General features: G+C 42.3%; 1 protein-coding gene across 1 annotated transcript; it reads right to left on the reverse strand.

Annotated features, from left to right (window-relative positions):
• Positions 1-71: 71 nt before the first annotated feature.
• On the reverse strand, positions 72-19,538 carry LOC124051455 (endoplasmic reticulum metallopeptidase 1). The gene is made up of 15 exons (XM_046374839.1): positions 19,184-19,538; positions 16,742-17,046; positions 14,874-15,001; positions 14,655-14,760; positions 13,768-13,914; positions 13,528-13,620; positions 11,714-11,926; positions 11,309-11,529; positions 8,566-8,740; positions 7,835-8,025; positions 7,451-7,603; positions 6,837-7,039; positions 6,606-6,721; positions 6,148-6,311; positions 72-5,501 (listed from the first exon to the last, which is right to left on the reverse strand). Exons 1-15 carry the CDS (start codon positions 19,453-19,455, stop codon positions 5,325-5,327), a joined length of 2,664 nt encoding a protein of 887 aa, XP_046230795.1. The 5' UTR covers positions 19,456-19,538; the 3' UTR covers positions 72-5,324.
• Positions 19,539-20,888: the final 1,350 nt, after the last annotated feature.

The raw sequence follows: 20,888 nt of genomic DNA on the forward strand, positions 1-20,888 counted from the left end.
TTTCTGTTTTTTTATGCACATGCAGTGACCCATAAATAGAGATAATACCACAAACTAACGCAACAAGCATATTGATTCTTGTACAAGTGCTAATTTAATTCAAGCTTTTTGCATAACGTAAAATCATCCCGTCCATTCAGCAGATGGATACCCTGTAACCAGATCAATCCCAATAGCAACAATCATATCAATCACTTAATTCCAACTAACCGACAAATATGCAATTAAAAAATAAGCAAAACAGCAGTTCAAATGAGAAACTTAACTGTTACAGTTAATAAAGTGTCAATCACAAAAGAGAACAAATGATCAGTTTTGTTTAAAAAAAAAAAAAAAAACTAACCCTAATTTAACTTTTAGAACAAAAACTAAACAATTAGAGGAATAGAAACGGATGAAAAAGACAAAAATACACAGTTCAGGTCAGGTAACAACAACAAAACCGTTCTCAAATTAAACATTAAAGGACGTCCTTCAGTACATGTTAAGACATTTCAGCGTGAATCCCACAATGGATTTCAGTTAAACTGATGTGGACATTTGTGTGAATGATTGTTAGGTTTTCTTTCACTGACTGTTGACACATGATGAAAATAAAGCTGCACCAAAGCGTGAGTTTACACTAAACAAACAGCGTTTGGTCAGCCTCTCAGTCCGAACTGAGCGACATTAATACATCCTGACACAAAGTGACTATTTAAATTCACTTCATCCCATTACGTTTTGTGTTAAGCTCTGTTAGCAGCACTCGGTGTGAGCTGTGGTCTGACAGCGGGAGCACCAACGGCGTCAGATGAACCATTTCACAGCATTTTCTAAAACATCTCCTGACTCCACTTCCTCCAGCAGTTCCCCCTGTGTGTTCTTGCTTTCACAAAAAACAATCTCACCCCTTTTTGTTATTCATCATCTCAATTGCTGTTAGAACTATAAACAAAAAAAAGGTCAGATTTCTGCCACAGCTTGAAATGGCTTTATGAGCAATATGAATACATCTAAATACATCTGAGACTCATCTTCTGTGTCAATGCTTTCTTTCACTTTCCAACATAAATCAAACACTACGGCATAACATTTTTAGAAAAACACTCCTTTACGTTGTTAATAAAGCCCCCCCCTACACACACCCACCCCTGCGCCGACAGACATCCACACACCGATAACGTTTTCTGGAGGTCTTATTTTTTCTTCCTCTATCTTTCAAACACATGGCTTACTTCAGCTGTACTGACTGTACTCTAATGTCAGCTTGTCATTTTTCAGGTTCTCGTCATTAGGTGTTTACTCAAAGGGAAGTCAAAGAAAGACAGGAAACGTTTCAGAAGTAAAAATAAGTAGAAGCAAAAAAATAAGTGCACATTCATTGTTCAGATTTCTGTGCTGATCAGTGAGTTTGACAGTGAGGTTCACCCGACAGTCAGCCAGAAAGAAAAACACATTAGATAAACAACCATCAACAACCCACTTAGCTGAGTAATCAGTACTGACTGGTGGACTGCAGAGCCTAAACACAACGCGAGCTGAAGAGAGCGAGCGAGGTGATCTCGCCGATGGGTCACAGTGAAGGAGAAACATCTGATCGGTCAGTTAGTGTTTCGGTTTGTGTCATGGTTCACGTCGACTCTGTTTCTGACAGTCAGTGTAAAAGTGCAGCTGCAACTGTCACAAGAGGAAGAAGTCACATTTTTGATATTAGATGTTTGCCTCCTTATGAGCAGTCTGACTGCTTTCACCATGACAGTAAAAGTTATGTGAAGTTTGCATGATCTTTCATAAATGGCTGAAATATACAAAGAAAAACAAACAAGCAAAAAACGTGGTCCTTTAAGATAAAAAAAAAAATAAACAGTTACTAAGAAGTATAAAATCTCAACATTGCTGATGTGAGATCAGCAGCTCTGCTCCGGAGCTTTCAGCTGTATAGCACCTTCCTCAGCAGAGAGGATACTTTAAGGATCCTCGTTGGGGTTGGCTTAAAAGCCGAGACTGAAAATTCGCTCTTCACCTCAGCCAGAAGAACTTCCAACTTTTAAGCCAGCGTAGACGAGAAGTCAGAAGAAACTCCAACAGCTAAATTTCCACGACAACTGAAGCAAACCTCATCTGCTAAGGGAGGTCATGTGCTACAGATCAAAAGCTCCGGAGCGGCTCCTGAGTGGACCTTGTGGTGAGGTCGTGCATAAATGAAAAAGAACACAGTAGGACGATCCGTTTTTAACTCCGCTGTTAAAGGCCATGATGGAATTAAAGTGTTAAACTTTCCAGACAGACTTATGACTCATAAACATCAAAACTCTGTACAGTGCAGCACTGAGACGCTCGTGTCCACAACGGTAAACATTTTGTGTCTTTGGAAGCAAAACGTTAAGGCCTCCTTCATTTCTTACTTTGTGTGACAGAAGCCAGACAAGACAACGCGGATCACGACGGCACGTCACCGGGTGGAACACGAGTCCACCTGATTCCACCTGTGATTACATCATCTGAGGAGTCAGACTGCCAACAATGTGACGACGGATTTCAGAGTGCGAGACTGAAGGCGGGGAGGAGACGGTCGCTCTTTTCGATGACACAGCTATGTGATTCAACCACCAAAACACAGTGTCTAAATGCGCACAGTGTTGGCAGAACACAGAGGTAGCCCACAGACAAGCACGACGAGGCTTTGTGACCCATGAAAATAATCTCTGTAACATTAATTAGCTTCATCCATATAAAACTTTCCAACAATAACATTCATGCAGAGTTTTGATCGCTGTGGAGGTAGTGGTGACAATGAAAGGGTCAGAAAAGCTTTACACCTGAACGCTCTCAGCTCTCCTCAGGCCGTGACCGGCCAGCTGTGTGCAGGCGAGAATGGGGCAAGTGGTTTAGCTTCTCTCTATAGCTTCTCCCTTTTCACGTGAACAACCGAGAAGTCCAACGCTAGGAATTTCTTCCAGGAGAGTCTGTCTGAAACTGCGCACCTTTCACTTCATGTTTAAATGATTCTGCATTTCCCCAACGTGGTCGGACAACACGTCGCACAAACCACTTCTTCTCCGCTGTAACCCTGTGCTGACTGCCACACGGTGTTCTCCTGGGTGTGTTGTGAATTAGACTAGGTCATACTAACTGGATTGTGGCAGCCATGTCAAATATTAGCAACAAAGAGCCCAGTGTTAAGTTCCAACGCTATGAGCCGTCCGCAGCAGCACCAGTCATACGTTCTTAGATGCATAGATCAACATAAACTGGAGAAGAGAGGAGTCAGATGATGAATGCGGCATGGTGACACTCCTCACTTTGTTGTAAATCAGTCGGATTTATTTCACAGACTTTGTTATTTCCAAATAACTTCCTAAGAACTTTCCTGTAAAGAACTGTGTAATTTGGCACTTAAATCAGGGAACGAGTTCGTTCAGTTTAAAGAAAAGCTGAGCAAATATTCATGCATTTACTGCTGTGAACCCTTTTCTCCGTAGGTGTTCAACTGTGCGCTTAACATTTTTTGCATGATCAGCTGGCAGTTTCTTGGAGGCATGACAACAGAACACAGACTCTACTACCCGTCTGCATAGTTAACAGGATAGAAATCACAGACCCATAAAATAAAGCATCACCCACTTTGTGTTGCTGTTAATCTGCCATATTGATTCCTTTTTCTGAAAACATGCACATTAGTGGTTTTTAAGTGGATTCAAATGAACCAATACCATTTCCTGTTTTGTTTCAATGTGATTTTTTTGGTTGAATTGGGTTCTCATCCTCATCCAACATGTACAGCTACTGGATCATTTTCATTTAGGGACGGCAAATAACGATCATTTTCAATATCGATTAATGTTCCAATTATGTTCTTGATTAGACTATGAAATGTGAAAGTAGGAAAGAAACATTAATCCCAGATTCCCAGAATCAAAAGCTGACATACTCAGATGTGTTTTTAACGGTCCAAAACTCCCCAAAACGTTTCCTTTGCTTTCGTGTACAACCAACAAAAGTAGCAAATCTTCACATCTCAACAGCAGGAAACAGCAGACATAACACTGTTACTGTCAATTATCAAAATAGTTGCAGTCTTACGATTGTGTAATTGATAAATAAATTAATCGTTGGAATTCTACTTCACTTTACAATATACGGACAGATATCCAGTGGCGCTGCTGTAGACAGCTCGTAGCACAGAGCAGAATTCAAGTACAAATTATAGTATTACAGTAACAGCAAATAAAAACCATGAGCACTTCCACGTGAGGCACAGAACAAGCCGACCGACACGGATGTGGTTAATGAGCGTGGAATTGCATAGCTGGTTTTCCACCCTCAAGGCTCGGGGTTCCAATCACAGGAGATTCTGACTGGGACAAACACTGGCTTCCCCTGTGAGCTCTGGCCTCATCAAGCCCAATTCTCACATAACAACTTTGCTTGAACAAATCAGGGCGAAAACTTAAAAGATCTCTTAAAGAAAAGACTTTAATGTCGCCCGTAAAGAAGGCTACTCCTTTTAACACCTTGCCATTTTAATTTTAGCAACAGTCTCCTGCATCCGCATGCCAGATTGTGACTGAATCGTGGGGGTACAAGTTGCTGATAGATCAGCGGGGGGTTTGTGAGGAACAGAAACGAGCAAATTCGCCGTTAACTGATTAGCTAACACGGAAACTAGTTGCTCAAAATAAAAACAAGTGCGTGCTGATGAAAAGCAACTTTTCAAAGTGTCAGAGTTTCAAAGCGCCCATGAGGGGTCAATCACAAAAAGGTCTTTCTTTCCCTTCTCAAACACACGCATCAGGATTTCACCTGCAGCACAGACACTAGTGGTGTTATTTTTGCAGTGGAAGCCGGAGACACATCTACTCGAGTGGTTTGCTGATAAAGAGTGAGTAAGGGAGGTAGCCATGCGACGTTATTCATTCAGGAAGAGTGTCGGCATCAGAGGGAAAGGAAGTGAGGAGGGGAGTGAGATGGAACGAGTAAAAGCAAAGGCACAACAGATTGAATACAAAAAAAAATCTTAACCCTTTCCTTTAACTAACCCAGGAGTCAGCACGAGGCTCGTGGCGGCCGAGAGATCGGTCGGACGGTGAGATAGTCTGTCTGATCAGCTCACCTCTGGCTCAGCATGTCTCTTCCTGCTCGGTTAGCTACGAAGCCTACTGGCACAGTGACGGGGGTCTCTCAGGCAGGCCGGGAGGGAGTGTGAGTGTGTGTTAGAGAGTGTGTTTGTATCAAGAGTGAAAAGGCAGCGGCGCTGGTCTTCAGTTTCATCCCGTCTGTCTCGTGTGGCCACTGCAGCTTTTGACTCTCCTCAGAGTCAGCCTATGCGATGTACGGCGTCCTCAGTATCGGTACATGTCATAAGTGCTGACCCAAGACGAAGGAAAAGCCCACGAGGGAAACCTGCGGAGGATTTCCTCCAGCTGAGCAGTCCTCTGGTCTTGACCAAAGAAATAATGGGAGGAGATGGCAACAGAGATCATCCCCTCGGGACCTGATGGGTCTGGGTCCCTCGGAGGCTGGCAGAGGAAGAGACAGAAAAAAAAAAAAAACTTTAGAAGGAGAGAACCAAACCAGCGGGTATTCAAGACCCCAAGAAAAATCATCTCATCCTTAGCTTGATTATACTGCAGGTGTTTTAGTTTAGGTAACTGATTTTAAGAGTCTTCAAAAGGCCACAGAGTTAACTGTAACTGTAAACAAAAAAAAAAGAAATTGTGTTCTGGCGAGTGCTAACGTCGTGCACACATCACTGACTGAGGCCCTGAGCAGGCAGATGTTTGGCACAAATCAAGAAATGTGAGGAATGAAAGGAATGACATTTAAAAAAGGTTGGAGGGTCCATAAACTGAAATGGATTTCAGGCTGTCAAAGGTGAAGCAGCAGCTCATTATTTATACAAAACTGTGAGCAAGCACAACATTGTTATCGGACTAGTTAGACGTATTGGGAAATATGTGATATTTTCAACATTTTATATTGAAAACCAATTCAAAAACCAAAATTAAAGGGTAACACTGACTAACACCAATGCTTTCACAGATTAACTCTGCTCACCAAGGAGGCAGTTTAAATAATTCACATGTGAAATACACAACTGAGCAGAGACATGAAATGTTAATAAGTACAAAAACTACAGACTGCCCTTTTAGTTGCAGACACTACCTGTATTTCAAACCAGAAGGTCCACGTGGGCGCGTCGAGGCCATGGGAATAGAAGATGAAATATTCTCCGCTCAGGTCGAACTGAGGCGTCCCGTCGCCAAAGGACCAGGTAGAGAGGCTGGCTCCTCGGTGAGGCATCAGGTACAGAGACATGTGGCTGGGACCTGTACGGGACAAGTGACAGGACATGGTGTACAAGAAAACCCAGCAGCATCTCTTTTGTCTCAGGAAACTCTGAGTTCCAGGTTGAAAGCACCCTTATGATCTTCTGTTGAGCCTGTGCTCATTTTCTCTTTCGTCTGCTGCTATCAGTCTCTCAAGGTCAAACACAAAAATGTACTCAATACACTGAATAACGTCTGCTGATCGTAAACTCTTCATCTCGGGATACTCTGAGTATACCCGGTATTCTCAGAACATGGATTTGTGCTGGTTTGGCCACGAGAAATGCTCCTGACCTTTGACACTGAAGGTCATCTTGACCGTCCCCCAGCTGGTCTCCTCCTTGGACAGCAGGCTAAACTCCACTGGAGAGCTGGGAGACACTTCTGGAGCAGGAAGGTACCAATTCTTCCTGCAAAATACACCAAAATATTTGAGGTGAAGAAGAAAGGAAAGTATGAAAAGTCTGCACGTGCAGACAGGAACATGAAGCGAGTTAAAACAAGCTGTAAGGCTGTGAGACTGACTTGCTGAGGAACTTCACAGGCAGGAACCAGGGATAACCACAGAAGGGCCGGTCCTCGCGACAATCTGTGCGAACACTGTCGTTGATCTCAGGAATGTGCGGTGAGATGTGCTGTATGCCCGTGTAGTCAAAGCTGTTGATCCACAGACCCGAGTCCCGGCTCTCCACTTGACCCTGCAGATTGTGGAAGGTCCGTGTTGTGTGCTGCGGTGGGGGGGGGGGGGTAAAACATTTTTAAAGATGAAGATGATGATATTCCTTTAACATGTTGTACTCTTAATGGAGCTCTCTGCGATTTACAAGAGCAGGTGCAGCGGTGGAAATAAGACTTTTTTTCTGATCACAGATCAGTTTGGAGGGATTCAGTCAAGGTGTCCAGTGTAAAATTACCAAGAAATGTAAAAAAAAAATTTCTTGCAGCTGTTTTCTAACGTCATTTTAAGTATTTCTGTTGGATTTTTTTCTTTCTCAGCCGTGAATGCAAAATATCTTCATAATCCAGAGTGGAAAATATAAATGCACAGAACTCCAGTAAAGACAACAAATGTAAAAGCGAGTGTTTTATGTTTCTGTGTACATGTTTGTGCTTCTGTGAGTGTGTATGTGACTTTGAACCTGCAAGAAGACTCGTTTTGGTCGTGGGCTGTCTGGACTGCCTGAATAAGGAAAGAGGAGGCCACAGGAAATCAACAGGAACATGACAATGAAGACTGAGCACAGACCAGTCAGGATCCATTTAGTGCTCCGTACCAAGTAGATGAAATGCAGCTGAGACAGAGAGAAAATTAAGTTACTGGAGTGGAGGAACAATATACACTGTGGCTCTTTTGAAACTGATTCACATGTATGTGAAGCAGCAGTTGGAATGAACATGGTAGATTATCAGTCAAAGATGTTCTAATCAGACTACATTTTCATGAAATCTCTCACTTAGTCAACTACACACAGCTTTTGGTGTACTCATCTTAAGTTTGTTGTGGATAACGTGGGGACACTTACGAAAAAGGAGGAGAGGAAGATGGTTGCCAGGGTGACCAAGGAAGCCAGCACAACCTCAGGTGGTATCTCTGTGCCACTGCGACCCATGATGGGTGTGAAAATCTCGAACACGACCCAGATGAGGAACATGAAGTGGACATAGGGCAGCGCCAGGCCCAACAGATAGAGCACACTGTACTTCATTGATGCTCCTGCAGACAGAGAGAGAGGCTGTCGCTCGTCAGGTGTCAGATGAGTCCATGAGAATCCTTCTTACACAAAATGAAATAGTAACGGGGGACTGTAAAGGATTCAGTATACTTGAAGCCCTGACTTAAGCCCCCCTGCCCCCCGAGCTCTCTTCAAGAACTACGTGGCTTTTGCACATCTCGGTCTCTCTTGGAAGGTGATCATGGTGTTGAACTTGGCCGTACATGTGAAAAGTTATGGAAGTAGCTGTGAGATAAATTATTGATTATTTTAGTTAAAAAAAACACAAAAAACTACCTACTTTTACCTTTCTGCACACCTGACCAGTTAGTGCATCAAGTGGGCATGATTGTTGGATTGCCTCTTTTGGAAAGTTAGAAAAATTGTGATCTACAGATCCCCCAGCATGCAGGGGTTCTTCAGAAGACGTCTGAAGAAGATCTGAAAAGCATTTTGTTTGATACTTCTATGCATACTGAAGCCTTCACCTGCCTCGACTATAAATAAACATTTATCATAAAAAGTCAAGTTTGAGCATTTACCTCTATGTTTAAATTCTTTAGTCAGTAGGAGCCTGGTGGCCAGGGGGAAGGCCACCATCAGCATGGGCACATAGGCTGAACACAAGCCCTGCAGCGTCAGCCACACCAGGCTGCAGCACCACAGCAACAAGCTCACGTCAAAGTAGAGGTCACCCAACTCCACCAAACGGACGCCCTGCATGGAAAACACGCACACACATACAAGGATTATACATGTGCAGATTAGAGACATCAGTGGGAAACCAATTTCTATTTTGGCTGTGTGTTGCTGTGACAGGTGGTTAATCAGCTGATCTGATCTGATTGAGGAAAGATACTCCCATGACTTTGCAAAAAAAAAAAAGAAAAAGAAAAAGAAAAAGAAGCTTGCTAGAGGAAGAGGAAGTTGTCCAATAGAGTGGCCAACTAATGCAAAGCGAGATATTTGTCATGTTTATTGAAATCTTTTACACACTATACTCAGTTTTGTTGGCAGATCCATGTTTACTTTTAGATGTCTGTACAAAATTAGGCTGCAAAGATGTACTTTAGAACAACAGTTTTACTTTTGTTATCTTTCTAAGCTTTTAGACAAAATAGTCAATGTATTAACCTAAATGTCTCATGGCAAATTTAATGAAATAAGAGCATCTCCTAATTTTACCATGTAAAATGAAGATCTTGAACCTGTTCGTGTTTTTTCTCCTTTCCCAAGGCTTCATCACAATTACCGGTATATATCAGTTCAAACTATGTGGGATTGAAATCTGTTGACATACAAGAATGCTAAAAAGTATGTGTGGTGGTTCATTCATAAGACTTATGACCTCTGAGTGCATCACTTTAATCAAGAATAAAATATAGAGCAGTTAAGGTTCTTTCATGGGCATATGAGGAGATCTGCTGGCCTTATATACATTAAACATCCATCACAAGTACTACTACATACCTCTTTTTATGTATCACTGCAAATAAGACAATCATTAACTTATGACTATTGTGGTAGAAACTCTAAACAGGAACATAATTACACAACCAGAGGAACAGAGGAACCTTTCAAAATGGCAAATGCTGCACCCTGAAACTTCAACTATAACCTAAAAAGAAACGCAAAACCAATGAAAATGGCTTTGAGAAAGCCTGTACTACAGCAGGAGGAATTCACTGACCCGATTTACCTTTTATTACCGCAGGATGATTGAGAGGCTTGCCGCAATATTTCGTTGGAAAGCACAATTACATTCCACGAACACACAAGGCGGTATTGTTCGATTAAAATGAACGTCAAGAAGCCGCTGCTTCACTGAGAGGTAAAAAAGAAACCCTGCTCTGTTTTAGCTGAATGATTTGTCAACCAGCTGTTACAGGAACCCCTCACACACACACACACAACAAATCTATACAGCAGCATGCAGTCTTGCAAATGAAGCCTTGTAAAATCTATACAGCAGATTCTGGTCTTGAGTGGGACTACAACCACACAGAGATCATTATTTCTGATGCAATTCTCATCATGTATGTTTGTGGGTAACTAGGTGAAGATTTTAGTGTTCCCTGCTTCAGAGTCATTCTGGTTCAAATAGTGACTCCCAGCTAGGCCTGTCACGCTTATTGCATTATTATTAACAGATAATATACAGACATGACCCTTGTCATTTTTACTAACAGGGCTGTGGGGGGTATATCAAGCAAAAGAAAGGTTATACAAGGAAGTAGCATTTAAAATGAGACCAAAGATATGGTACATTCTGCTCTTTCAATAAAGCTTTAGCTACACTTGAGATAAAGCCTAAAGCGGTCTGGGAGAAAGGCTCATCTGTGTCCATTCTTGGAAAATAGTCATGAAAAGCTGGCGTTCATAAAAACCAACTTTCTGTAATGGTTTCAATCTCAAACAAACACTTTCAATCACTAAACACCAGACAAACAATATGCCAACTGCAGGTAGCTTCTGCTGAAATGTATAGAGTGTGTGAAAAACTCTCTATATCTGTCACTGGAGAATAAGCTTTGCTAGTAACAGGCAGGGAGGATGATATTTGATAGCTGGAGATACTCAAAAAAGACAGGGAGACAGGTCAAGTGGCTCTCAGCCGTCGACAGTTGGTGACCACACAGGCACTCACACAAACACACACAAAGAACTGCTGATCTGTAATCACCACAGAGGAAGAGGAAGCGTCAGACTTTCTCCTCTCTGCACTTTAGCCCTCACTGATCGTAAGTGCAGCGAGTGGTCATGAGACATGAGGCTGTAGGAAGTAATGTGACTAACTCTTTACATAAAACCACTAGAGGCGTGGAGTTTGAGATAAATCTGATCACACTGCAGTGAAAGGAATTCTGTTCCAAAGAAACTCTTAAATATAAAAACATGTTTTATGGTACAAAAAGATAAAAATCTAAGACAAGCTGGTCAACATTCTTTCAGTTTCAACAGATTGGCCTAGATTTGCGACACACATCATTTCACCATTCAACTTTGCAGTATAACTGCCATTAACTGCCAGTACAACTAACCATTTTCTGTATGCTTAAACACACTGTTTGCCCTCCAAGGTTAAAAGAATAGTTAAACAGTTTGGGAAACACATTTGCTTTCTTGCCCAGAGTTACATGAGAACATGTGAGCATAAAGACATAAAGAAGCAGCAACACCTTTAAAACAGACTAGCTGCAAGTAAGCAAAATAAACATCATTTTCCAAAATGTCGAGCTACACTTTCAACGGAGGGCTGGTATAAAAAAAAAAAAATCCACTTACTCCGAAGTACAGGTTCTTGGCCAGCGTGTGAATGAGGATCATCTTGCCCGTAGCAGCAGCTCCGTACAGGCAAATGGAGGCGTAGAAGTGGTCGTACCAAAACATGGAGCGGCCCATCAGAGTGACAATCAGAGCTACAATCAGCACTGACATTAGGGTGACGAACCAGCTCAGGATGGCTACGCCCGTGGCACAGGCCAGATCTCGAACATAGCGACCCCCTGAGAGACGGGGAGACGCATGGCAAACAGCTCAATCGACAGAAATATGAAATGACATGGATTTGGCCTCACAATGTGTACGTCTTACGTTTAGCAAAAAACACTTGAATAAGTAAAACACACAACACACACCACATACAAGAAATGACATAACATGCATCCGGCAAAGCAGAAGGTGACCTACCTCCATTGCCTGGCAGTGACACTTTCTTGACCAGATAGAGGAAGGTGGCTGTGGCTACCATGTAGTTGAGGATGGTGCCAACACGGGCTGGGTAAGCCACCACAAACACCCCCAACAAGTCAAAAAATACCATGTTGCCATGACGATACTCTGAGGAATCTGCCAGCTTCTCCGACATTACCAGGTACCTCAGAACGGCCAGGATGTTGTCGCCTGAAAACAACAAGTGAGTTTTCAGTCAAAGCTGAAACGCGACAAAATAAAACTCTGTTACATTTGACCGCATTGGTTTCCGCAGTACAGAATAAGGAGCATGTCAGGTAGATGGGCAGAGGGTACAAACAGGAAATGATCTGAACTTAAAGCCAGGACTGGACAGGAGACAGTATGAATTCATGAGAACAGAAGAACCGAGGAGTGAATACTGAGTTAGCTCCATTGTGGATTTGGTCATTCTGCTCCCAGAGTCAGGAAGGAAATAGTTAATGTTTGTGAAAGAGTATGATGTTTTGTGTGTGTGTGTGTGTGTGTGTGTGTGTGTGTGTGTGTGTGTGTGTGTGTGTGTGTGTGAGGGCAAATCTGAATTATGACGCGACGGCATATCAGTTGTGCACCAGCACACAGAGGACGTTCCATGAAACTAGCAACAGTGACAAGAAATGTGGCGACGTGAAGGATCCCTAAGAGGTCGCTGTGTCGGTTAATTTCTTTTACTCGCACTGCTCCACGTACTGCTGCCTGCATGTCTGCACAGTTAACAGCACACACACACACACACACACACAAACACATGGGCGAGACAAAGCCCCATTGTTCTTCCGCCTGGTAGACTCGCTGCGGCCTAAAATTGTAAACAACTGAGTGTACAACGTTTACTTGTTCATGTTGGGTTCACTGCGTAGTTTGAGACTCGCCCCCAAATTTCCTTCCCGATTTTCACAACAACAACTCAAAAATGATAAGACAAATACAAAAGAGAAATCATATGAAACATAAGCTTTTCATTCAACATTAACATGTCTATGCTTCACACGCCCTTGTTTACATATCTACATGATGTTGCACTCTCTCCACACTTTTTCCAAGGGCAGATCTGGGAGTTAGGAGATTAGAAAAAGGTCAAAAACTTCACAGGCATCAACAGAGCAGAGCTGCTGGTGTGTTTGAATTCACTGGCCCTGTGCGGTACCTTCTCTCCACCTTCCAAAAACATCTACAGACAAAAAAATACCTTCTAACTCGCTCTGAAAACTCGCTTTCTCTCTCCAATAATTCATTAATTTCACGGTGAGTTACCGTACACAGAGGAAGAGGAGAGCGATGTCCAGTAGCTGCTGAGGGAGAGAAGAAAAGATGCCAACTGTCTCAGGTTTTTAATGCTGACTGACTGGATTCTCTGCTAAGCAAAGCAAAATAATTCGGCAGCGCAGTTACACGAGCTAAATGAGGGCAAGCGCAACAGCAAATGTCCGTGGCCACTAGGTATGTATGCATTTCTCAGTTCTCTGGGAAATAATGAGATCAGCAGGGTGCTGACCAGTCTGAGACCGAAGGGATGAAGCACCAATGGACAGCATGTGTAAGTGTCTGTGACAGAAAAACAGCGTTGGCAGCTGTTTTTAAACCACGCTGCTGCAGTAACGGCTTTCTCCCGGAAAGACAGACACACCAACCAGTTGACATGTACTGAATCTATTTGCAATAAGTGTAAAATAAAGGACGAATAAATACATAAAAAAATAAATAAAGACACTTACTGAATTTCAGTACATTAAGGTATACATAATAGACGAACGTGTGCTTGTTTCGCATACCGGCTCTCTGGATCGAGTCTGTCAGGATCCTGTCAGCAGTGTCGTACTTGGTATGGTAGATGAAACCGTTTTCAATGAAAGCCAGATCAATGCCTGCGTGAGTAAAATACACATATACACAGAACAAGATTGAAAAGAAAGGGACACAAAATAAAACCATCTTTGCTTGGTATATCTATCTAGCTGGACACAAAAAGACTCCATACTTTCAAGACCAATTTGAGGATTGTTCAGCATTACCTGGGATGTTACCAAAGTCCCTGTAGATGCGGAAGTCAGTGTCAGAGGGGATGATGCCACTCTGAAAGACCTCCTGGCCGACCACAGAGGCGAAGGGGTGTTTGGCTGCGTGAACGTAGGCCTGTACCAACCACGGGTTCTCTGGACCTTTTGGGAGGAACAAGAAGAAAAGGTTTCTATGATATTTTCTACATATTGGACAGTTACACATTTTTTTGTGGGGCTGTTTTTCAGGGGTCAGGCCCCTTATTTCCAGTGAAGAGAAATCTTAATGCTTCAGCATACCAAGACATTTTGGACAATGGTATGCTTCCAACTTTGTGCCAACAGTTTTCTTTTCCAGCATGACTGTGGCCCAGGGCACAAAGCAAAGTCCACAAAGACATGGTTGGGTGAGTTTGGTGTGGAAGAACTTGACTGGCTCACACAGAGTCCTGACCTCAACCCCATCAAACACCTTAGGGATGAACTGGAACTGGAGATTGAGAACAAGACCTTTTGGTCCAACATCAGTGCCTGAACTCACAAATGCTCTACTGCATGAATGGGTAAAAATCTAATTAAAATCCCTGTTTTTGTATTGATCAGGTGTCCCAATACCTTGTCTGTGTAGTGTATCTCAGTTTCCTAGGTTTTGGGACAAATAATAATCATTCTGCGAAAAGGAAATATAACCAGATTTCTGTTACCCTGTTCTCTGCTACTCGCTGCATTGTTGAGATTGCAATTTAAGATTGTTTTATGTATAGCACATACCAGTTGTGCTGAGTAAGTCTGTACTGCTGACAGTGGGATGCACACAGACATATGAAAAACAAACACAGGTGCTAGCAGACAAACCAGGCCATTTTGTTTTACAAATGTACACAAACTGTACAGTACAGTACCTGTCTGGAAAACCACCTCCTTGCCCCCAACACCTGCAGCCTCCAGGTTGATGAAGGCTCGCACCTGCTTGGCCCAGGGATGCTGAGTAATGAAGCCATGACTTGCCTGATGGTGAGAAGGAGCAAAGCGAGAGAGAGATGAAGAGCTGATGAGAGAGAAACTAAGCATATAACAGGGAAGGTAGGGAAAACAAAAAGATAGGAGAGAAGTGGTTTTACCTGCAGGACATTTTCCTCTGCTCCATTAAAGAGGAAGATAACTCCATGATGAAGAGGAGTAGATTGGTTGGCTAGAGAATGAAGGACTTCCAGCATCACTGCACAACTCACCGCATCATCGCTGGCACCTAAGACAAGAAGACCAGTGTGTGTCAAAAATACTAAACCACTGCACAGTTTGTGAGGACCGACTTGTTGTTCATATTTGTATAAGGCAACGGAAATTTGGCCTGGCCTAGTGTTTACATAAAGAGACCTGCAAATCATTCAGTCATTCATCCAGATCACACAGTTGTCCTGGTGGAGTGTATCAGTTTGACATTACGGCACATGCAGGTGGTTTCAACAAACATATTAATATAGAAGGGAGCAGGCTCTGTGTGAAAACATGTGAAAAATGCAGCAAGCTGGGAAAAACCCAGCTCTCACTGCTTGCATAATGGTCAGAGTACAAAGGAAAAAGGGTAATAGCAAGAAGAAAAGACCACGTGAACAGGGCATGTGACGCAGAGAGATTAGGCCTGTTGGTGGTGAAGAACAAATTTTACTGAGAATAAATGTGAATAAAAGGGGGAAAAAATGCTCAAAGATCAGACAGCCAAAGAGAGACATCATGTGCTCCGGCTTTCTGGGTTGAATGTGTTCATGAGGTTGGAGTGGGAGGCCTATTCACAGTTTGTCTGGGTACCATTCACTCTCCTGTCGCTGCCACTTGTACTCTGTGAGAGTTCAGAAGATGGCAAAGCTTCAATAAGGCCACCTGTGCAGCTTTAAAGTGAAAAATGAATAGCATATTTTAAAAAAGTACTTTGACTTCAATTTTCAGTTTGCCTGGCTGCTTGCCCCTACACACAATAAGCCTATGTAGGCCAAAACTTGTGCAAGACAGTGCACCATCTCTGCATTCTGCCTTTTCTTTTCCATTATTATTTTTTGCATGAACAAATGTTTAAAATTCCAAGATATCAAAGGCTTGGCAGGCAGTAGTGAACATGAAAATAATTGTGTATCTTCCTGGACCACACCTCATGGATCGATTTCCTTTAGCCAGTGAAGCTGTGTGTTCCCTGTGTGTGTGTGTGTGTGCATGGGCGCGTGTGTGTTGAGTGGGAAAACATGTCTCTCCAACAGGCTGAAGGGTGTGGAGTGAAACTGTGAAAATTCCTGAATTAAAACAAGAGAAAAAATGTCTCCACAGCCACACTAACAGCTCTGTGAGAGTGTGTTGTTCATGTTTGGTGTGCATAATGTTTGCCATATTAAAGAGCTTAGATGCTAATCTGCACTAGGGTTAACCCTAACCATAAGATGCAACCTAACAGCTACTAATTAGCACTAAACGCAAAGTACAGCTGAGGTTTCTGGGAAGCCTCAAAACATTTCATGTGGTTCATTTCCATGGTTGAGATATTTCAGTCTGGATCAGAGTGGTGGACTGACCAACAGAATGACAACACCATCCCTATAGCCATGCTGATAGCACAGATGAAAATAAAATACAAAAAAACAAGCTCTTTCCTTACAGTATCATGGAGAGACAGGACATGACAACTAAACCCAAAGTGAAAAACCACAGATTTACCATTTCAGATAGAAAAGATGACACTTGAGAGTTTGCACCAGATACGAGAAGTTGCAATCAGTTGAAAAAGATCTGACCACATGAGTTAAATTATATTTATATTTGAAAATTCCTTTCCTTTCAGGTAATTCCAGTTTGTCACAAAGGTGTGTGAATGTTTTCTGCATGTACATACATGCGAACTGTGTGCTACACCTGTTCATCAGCAAAATCACTTTCAGTCCTTTGACTGCAAGCTTACATACAGAAAGCAGAATTCCTCAAGACAAGGAGGAATGTTTTGTACCTGGACTGTTGGCCACTGTGTCAAAGTGGCAGTTGGCTAACATGAGGTGCTGGGTCCCACCCTTAGGCTCCAGCCTGACTGCAATGTTGGTGACACGGTCATAGAAGCTGGTGAAGCCTCCAAGAAAGTCAATGGAGAAAGTGCCGGTGGGTCGCTGCACATCCACCGTGAGCTGATGGGGGCCTGCTGCGGTCTCAACCCGGATCTTCTCAATCTGCTCCAACAGGTAGGCCACTGTGAGGACTTCATTCTCCTGGCTGCCCACTGGCCGAGGACCCACGCTGGTGATCTGCTCCAAGTGCCGTCTAGATCGTGAGGAGAAGGAACAGTGAAGGGCCAACTAACTAAGCCTATTTGTTCCATCACAACAGTGCAGAATACCAGTTTGTGTACGTGTTTGTCAGGGAAACTCCTTCTCTAAATATTACAGCTGCAAATTAACTGCTAGAATTTAAACAACTGATTTGTTTTTGAAGTAGAAATTACAAAAGCTTGCAATGATTCCAGCTTCTCAAACACGAATATTTGCATTCTTCAAAAAGTTTTCTATGACAGTGAGCAGATTATCTTTGTACTTTGGGCTGTTCAGAAAAATACAGATTTGATCAGCTCCTGCACTGGAAAATTATTATAGTTGTCACAAATTTCTCATATGTTTTAGACAAAAGACTGAACTGATCGATTGAGAAAATCTGTATTTAGTATCAGTAATCAGTAGATTAATGAATAATTGTTATTGCAGTCCTGTAAGTAACATTAAAGCTCAGGAGCAACTTCATGAATGCTGACTGGAGGTCTTGGGGTTGAGGAATATACAAGTTGGCAAACTAATTTGAATTTCATTTCAAAGAAATTCAATTTTAGAACAAACAGGGCATAACTTTGTTGCGTAACTAAGTCCTGAGGTTGGACCACTGCCCGACTCACTGTCGCGTTACAGTATGCCATGATTCTGTGACTTCATCTTCCTTGTCAATGCACAGACTCCCTTAGGAAAATGAGACAGGAAATGAAGCCAGGCGACCCATAAGGCAAAGAAATAATAAAAACAGATGCATTTCCCTTTTATCTCCTGTCAAAAATCTGTTGCTGGTAATATTTGCTGCAGTTGTTCAAGAAGGACCTGCGTTAGCTTCACTGTCCACACCAGCAGAAGTACTGCTGTGCTAACTGATGCTCACAGCCACCCAAAAATAATACGGGTCATCTACCCATGGGGGATGAAGCCAGGTGTGAGTGTCCAGCTGTTCCATACGTGGATCAAATACAACAAACATTTATTCTTTGCTTTTCTACATGTAGTGTTTCTGTGGTGAAAAAAAATGGTACCAAATGACATTAAAGATGCTCAAACTGCTGCTTTAATTCCATTTTAGCAGCAGTTTTGGTGGCACCACTTTATGCTCAGGCTCATAATTCAAATCTGAAAATCTGAAAGGCATGATTGTGACCAAGAAAGCTCAGAGTCCTATTAAGTTCAAATGCTGTGCGCCTGACTCATTTGCAGAGCAACGAGCCAAATGATGGCAAATCCTGTTGACCAGCGTTTTCAAGAGCTCAACCGCTGCCCTGCAGACCTCGGATTCAGTGCCATAATCCCTGTCTCTGCTTCTCACTGGGACTGAAAATCTGATAAAAGGTTGCGCTGTGCATTATCTAGAAATGAACAGGATGTATAATGATTTATATGGTCACACATTTCATCATATTTTTTTAAAATTCATATTCATTTTCTACTGTCAAAGATGAACAGCACATATTTTAAGCTACCTTTTCCCAAAAAGATGTCAGAAAAACCAAAAGGTGTTCAGATCACAATTACTTTAACCAGAAAAAAAATGAGCTCTTCCTCACCATTTGGGAAATGCTCAATTTTGTTAAGTTCCCAGTGCACAAGCTGAGGTCTTAAAAATGCTTGTTTACTTCCACTAAAGGGCCTACAACTCAAATATATCCACAATACAATAATCTATATGTAGATGCATTATTTTCAATTAGTAGGACTTTTTATTCAACTCCGGGAGGGCTCTTTGAACTTCCTTTGAGTATGAGATGCGTTGCACAAATAAACCTGTATTATCTGCCAAAACGCCTCATTTCTGAGCTGACTGGATTTCTATTTTCTGGGATAATATTCTTATTTTTGTAACTGTGGGTCATTTAAAAAGGCTTTGAGCAGGAGATTTGGACTTTTTACAGACTTCATCGTTCAGTCCTACACGCTGCTGTGTCTTTTCTAACTGTTACTCAAGCTCAAAACACCTGCCCACCTTGGAGGTAAAGGTGGAGGTGGAGGGGAGGTGACACCCGGTAGTGGTTTCTAGGCGGATCTGTTGCCAAACTAGAGGAAAGGTTAGCAAGTGCTCTGTTGCTTCGAGACCGTTAGCCAACATTTGGAGGCAGAAGAGACGACTACTGCACTAAACACGGGGTAAAACTCACCTAGCTCGCACTGCGTTGAACTCGCCGGTCGGCTTTCCAATGACGAGCTGCTGTAACGACAAATGAACAAGTCCCCACAGCACCAAAATAAACACAGAGACCAGGGAAGCTGCCAGCCCTTCCCGCAGCAAGTACAGGCTCACTTCGGGCTTCCTCTTCGGGTCACTGTAGCCGTTATCCCCGCACCGGTCCCGGGACCCGTCTTTTTCTTGCGCTACATAATTCTGTGTCCCGAAGGGTTTTATTCTCCGGACAGTGGTGTCGCTCTCCATTTTTGAGCCAGCGGTACATCAGCAGCAAGCGTCGCTCTCAGGCGTCGTTTCTTTTCTTTTTTTTTCCTGACAGACCGACGGATCGCGCTGAGGGACAAACTTGATCCAGAGGGCGGGCCAAAGCGCTTGAAAAATGAATACTAGGAGAGGAGACGATGCTGAATCATCGTTTACGCATAAATTCTGCCGTAAGAGCATAAAAACAAATTATCTATCCACTGGGCAGATTTTGTTCAACATTTAGGAAAATCTCGATCTTCTCATCCTATACCTTCCAGGACAGCGAATAAATGCCCCTCCTAAGATGTCGAACTAGTCCTTTAACATGAACCCAGTGAACCGCCGTATCAGCAATGCAAAACAACAGAAAAGCCCTGCAATAAATCCTACGCTTGTGAGACTTAAAACAAGAACAAAAATTAGATTAAGGTAAAAGTAGAAATACCGCAGTGGAAAAATATTAAAATGCAAGTAAATACCCTACGTGCAAATTACAAGTACAAATTTGAAGCATCATCAGCAAAATGTACTGAAAATATTCAAAAATAATATGGAAGAATCGTGTGTTTATAATGTGCATTATGTGGGTATTGGAAGGTGTGTTGAAACGTGTTTCTATTATTTTGGTATAAAAAATATAAAAAAATAAGCTTTGCCGGATTTTATCCACCCATTGTTTTCCTCGTTCCTTTAATGTTAACATCAGCCTAGCGTCAACAAACACCTGCAATGTTTTTTTCTTTGGTTTATTGTAATAATATGCAGTTTCAGCGAGCAGGTAGTGGGCGTAAAAGTACATTTTAATGTTAAGATTTATATTGAATATGTTCCTCATTTTTCATCACCAGTTCTCAACATTGAGCTGGGATTAGGACGTGATTTGACACTGTGGGTTTACACTGCTGTTTTGTCGCCATCATGTGGACAACATGGGAAAAGCAGGCGAGATGTTTTGCTTGAACGCCATCCAGTGTAGCCTAAGGCCATCATAATTCAGACCTGGATCGCCAAGGCATGGACCCGTAAAAGCCATGATTGTTACCTTAGAAGCTACATTTTTAAATCGCTAACATTTACTTACTGTTTTAATGTTTTAGTGGGTCAAATCGATGATAAGTTCGATTGCTTTATATATTATAATGATTAGTTTAATACTAACTGTTAAAATCTACAGTAACATAATTGTAGGCCTAGGGGAGTAATAAGTAAAACTTTTTCCACTGAAATATAATGGACGGTGAATTTAAGTAGCATGAAAATAGAAATAACCAATAACAAATGTCGCAGAATTCCTGTACAGCATACACGCCTAACACATAATTAACTAATGAATTACACATTTTCCAAGTAAAGTGACAAACTGAGATCAAATATGGTGGCAGTGGTTGTTAAATAATTCTGTGGAACTCATAAGCCTGCGGTATTCTTGTTCT

This window comes from Scatophagus argus, chromosome 20, assembly GCF_020382885.2.
Source record: "Scatophagus argus isolate fScaArg1 chromosome 20, fScaArg1.pri, whole genome shotgun sequence".
Classification (NCBI taxonomy): Eukaryota; Metazoa; Chordata; class Actinopteri; family Scatophagidae; genus Scatophagus; species Scatophagus argus.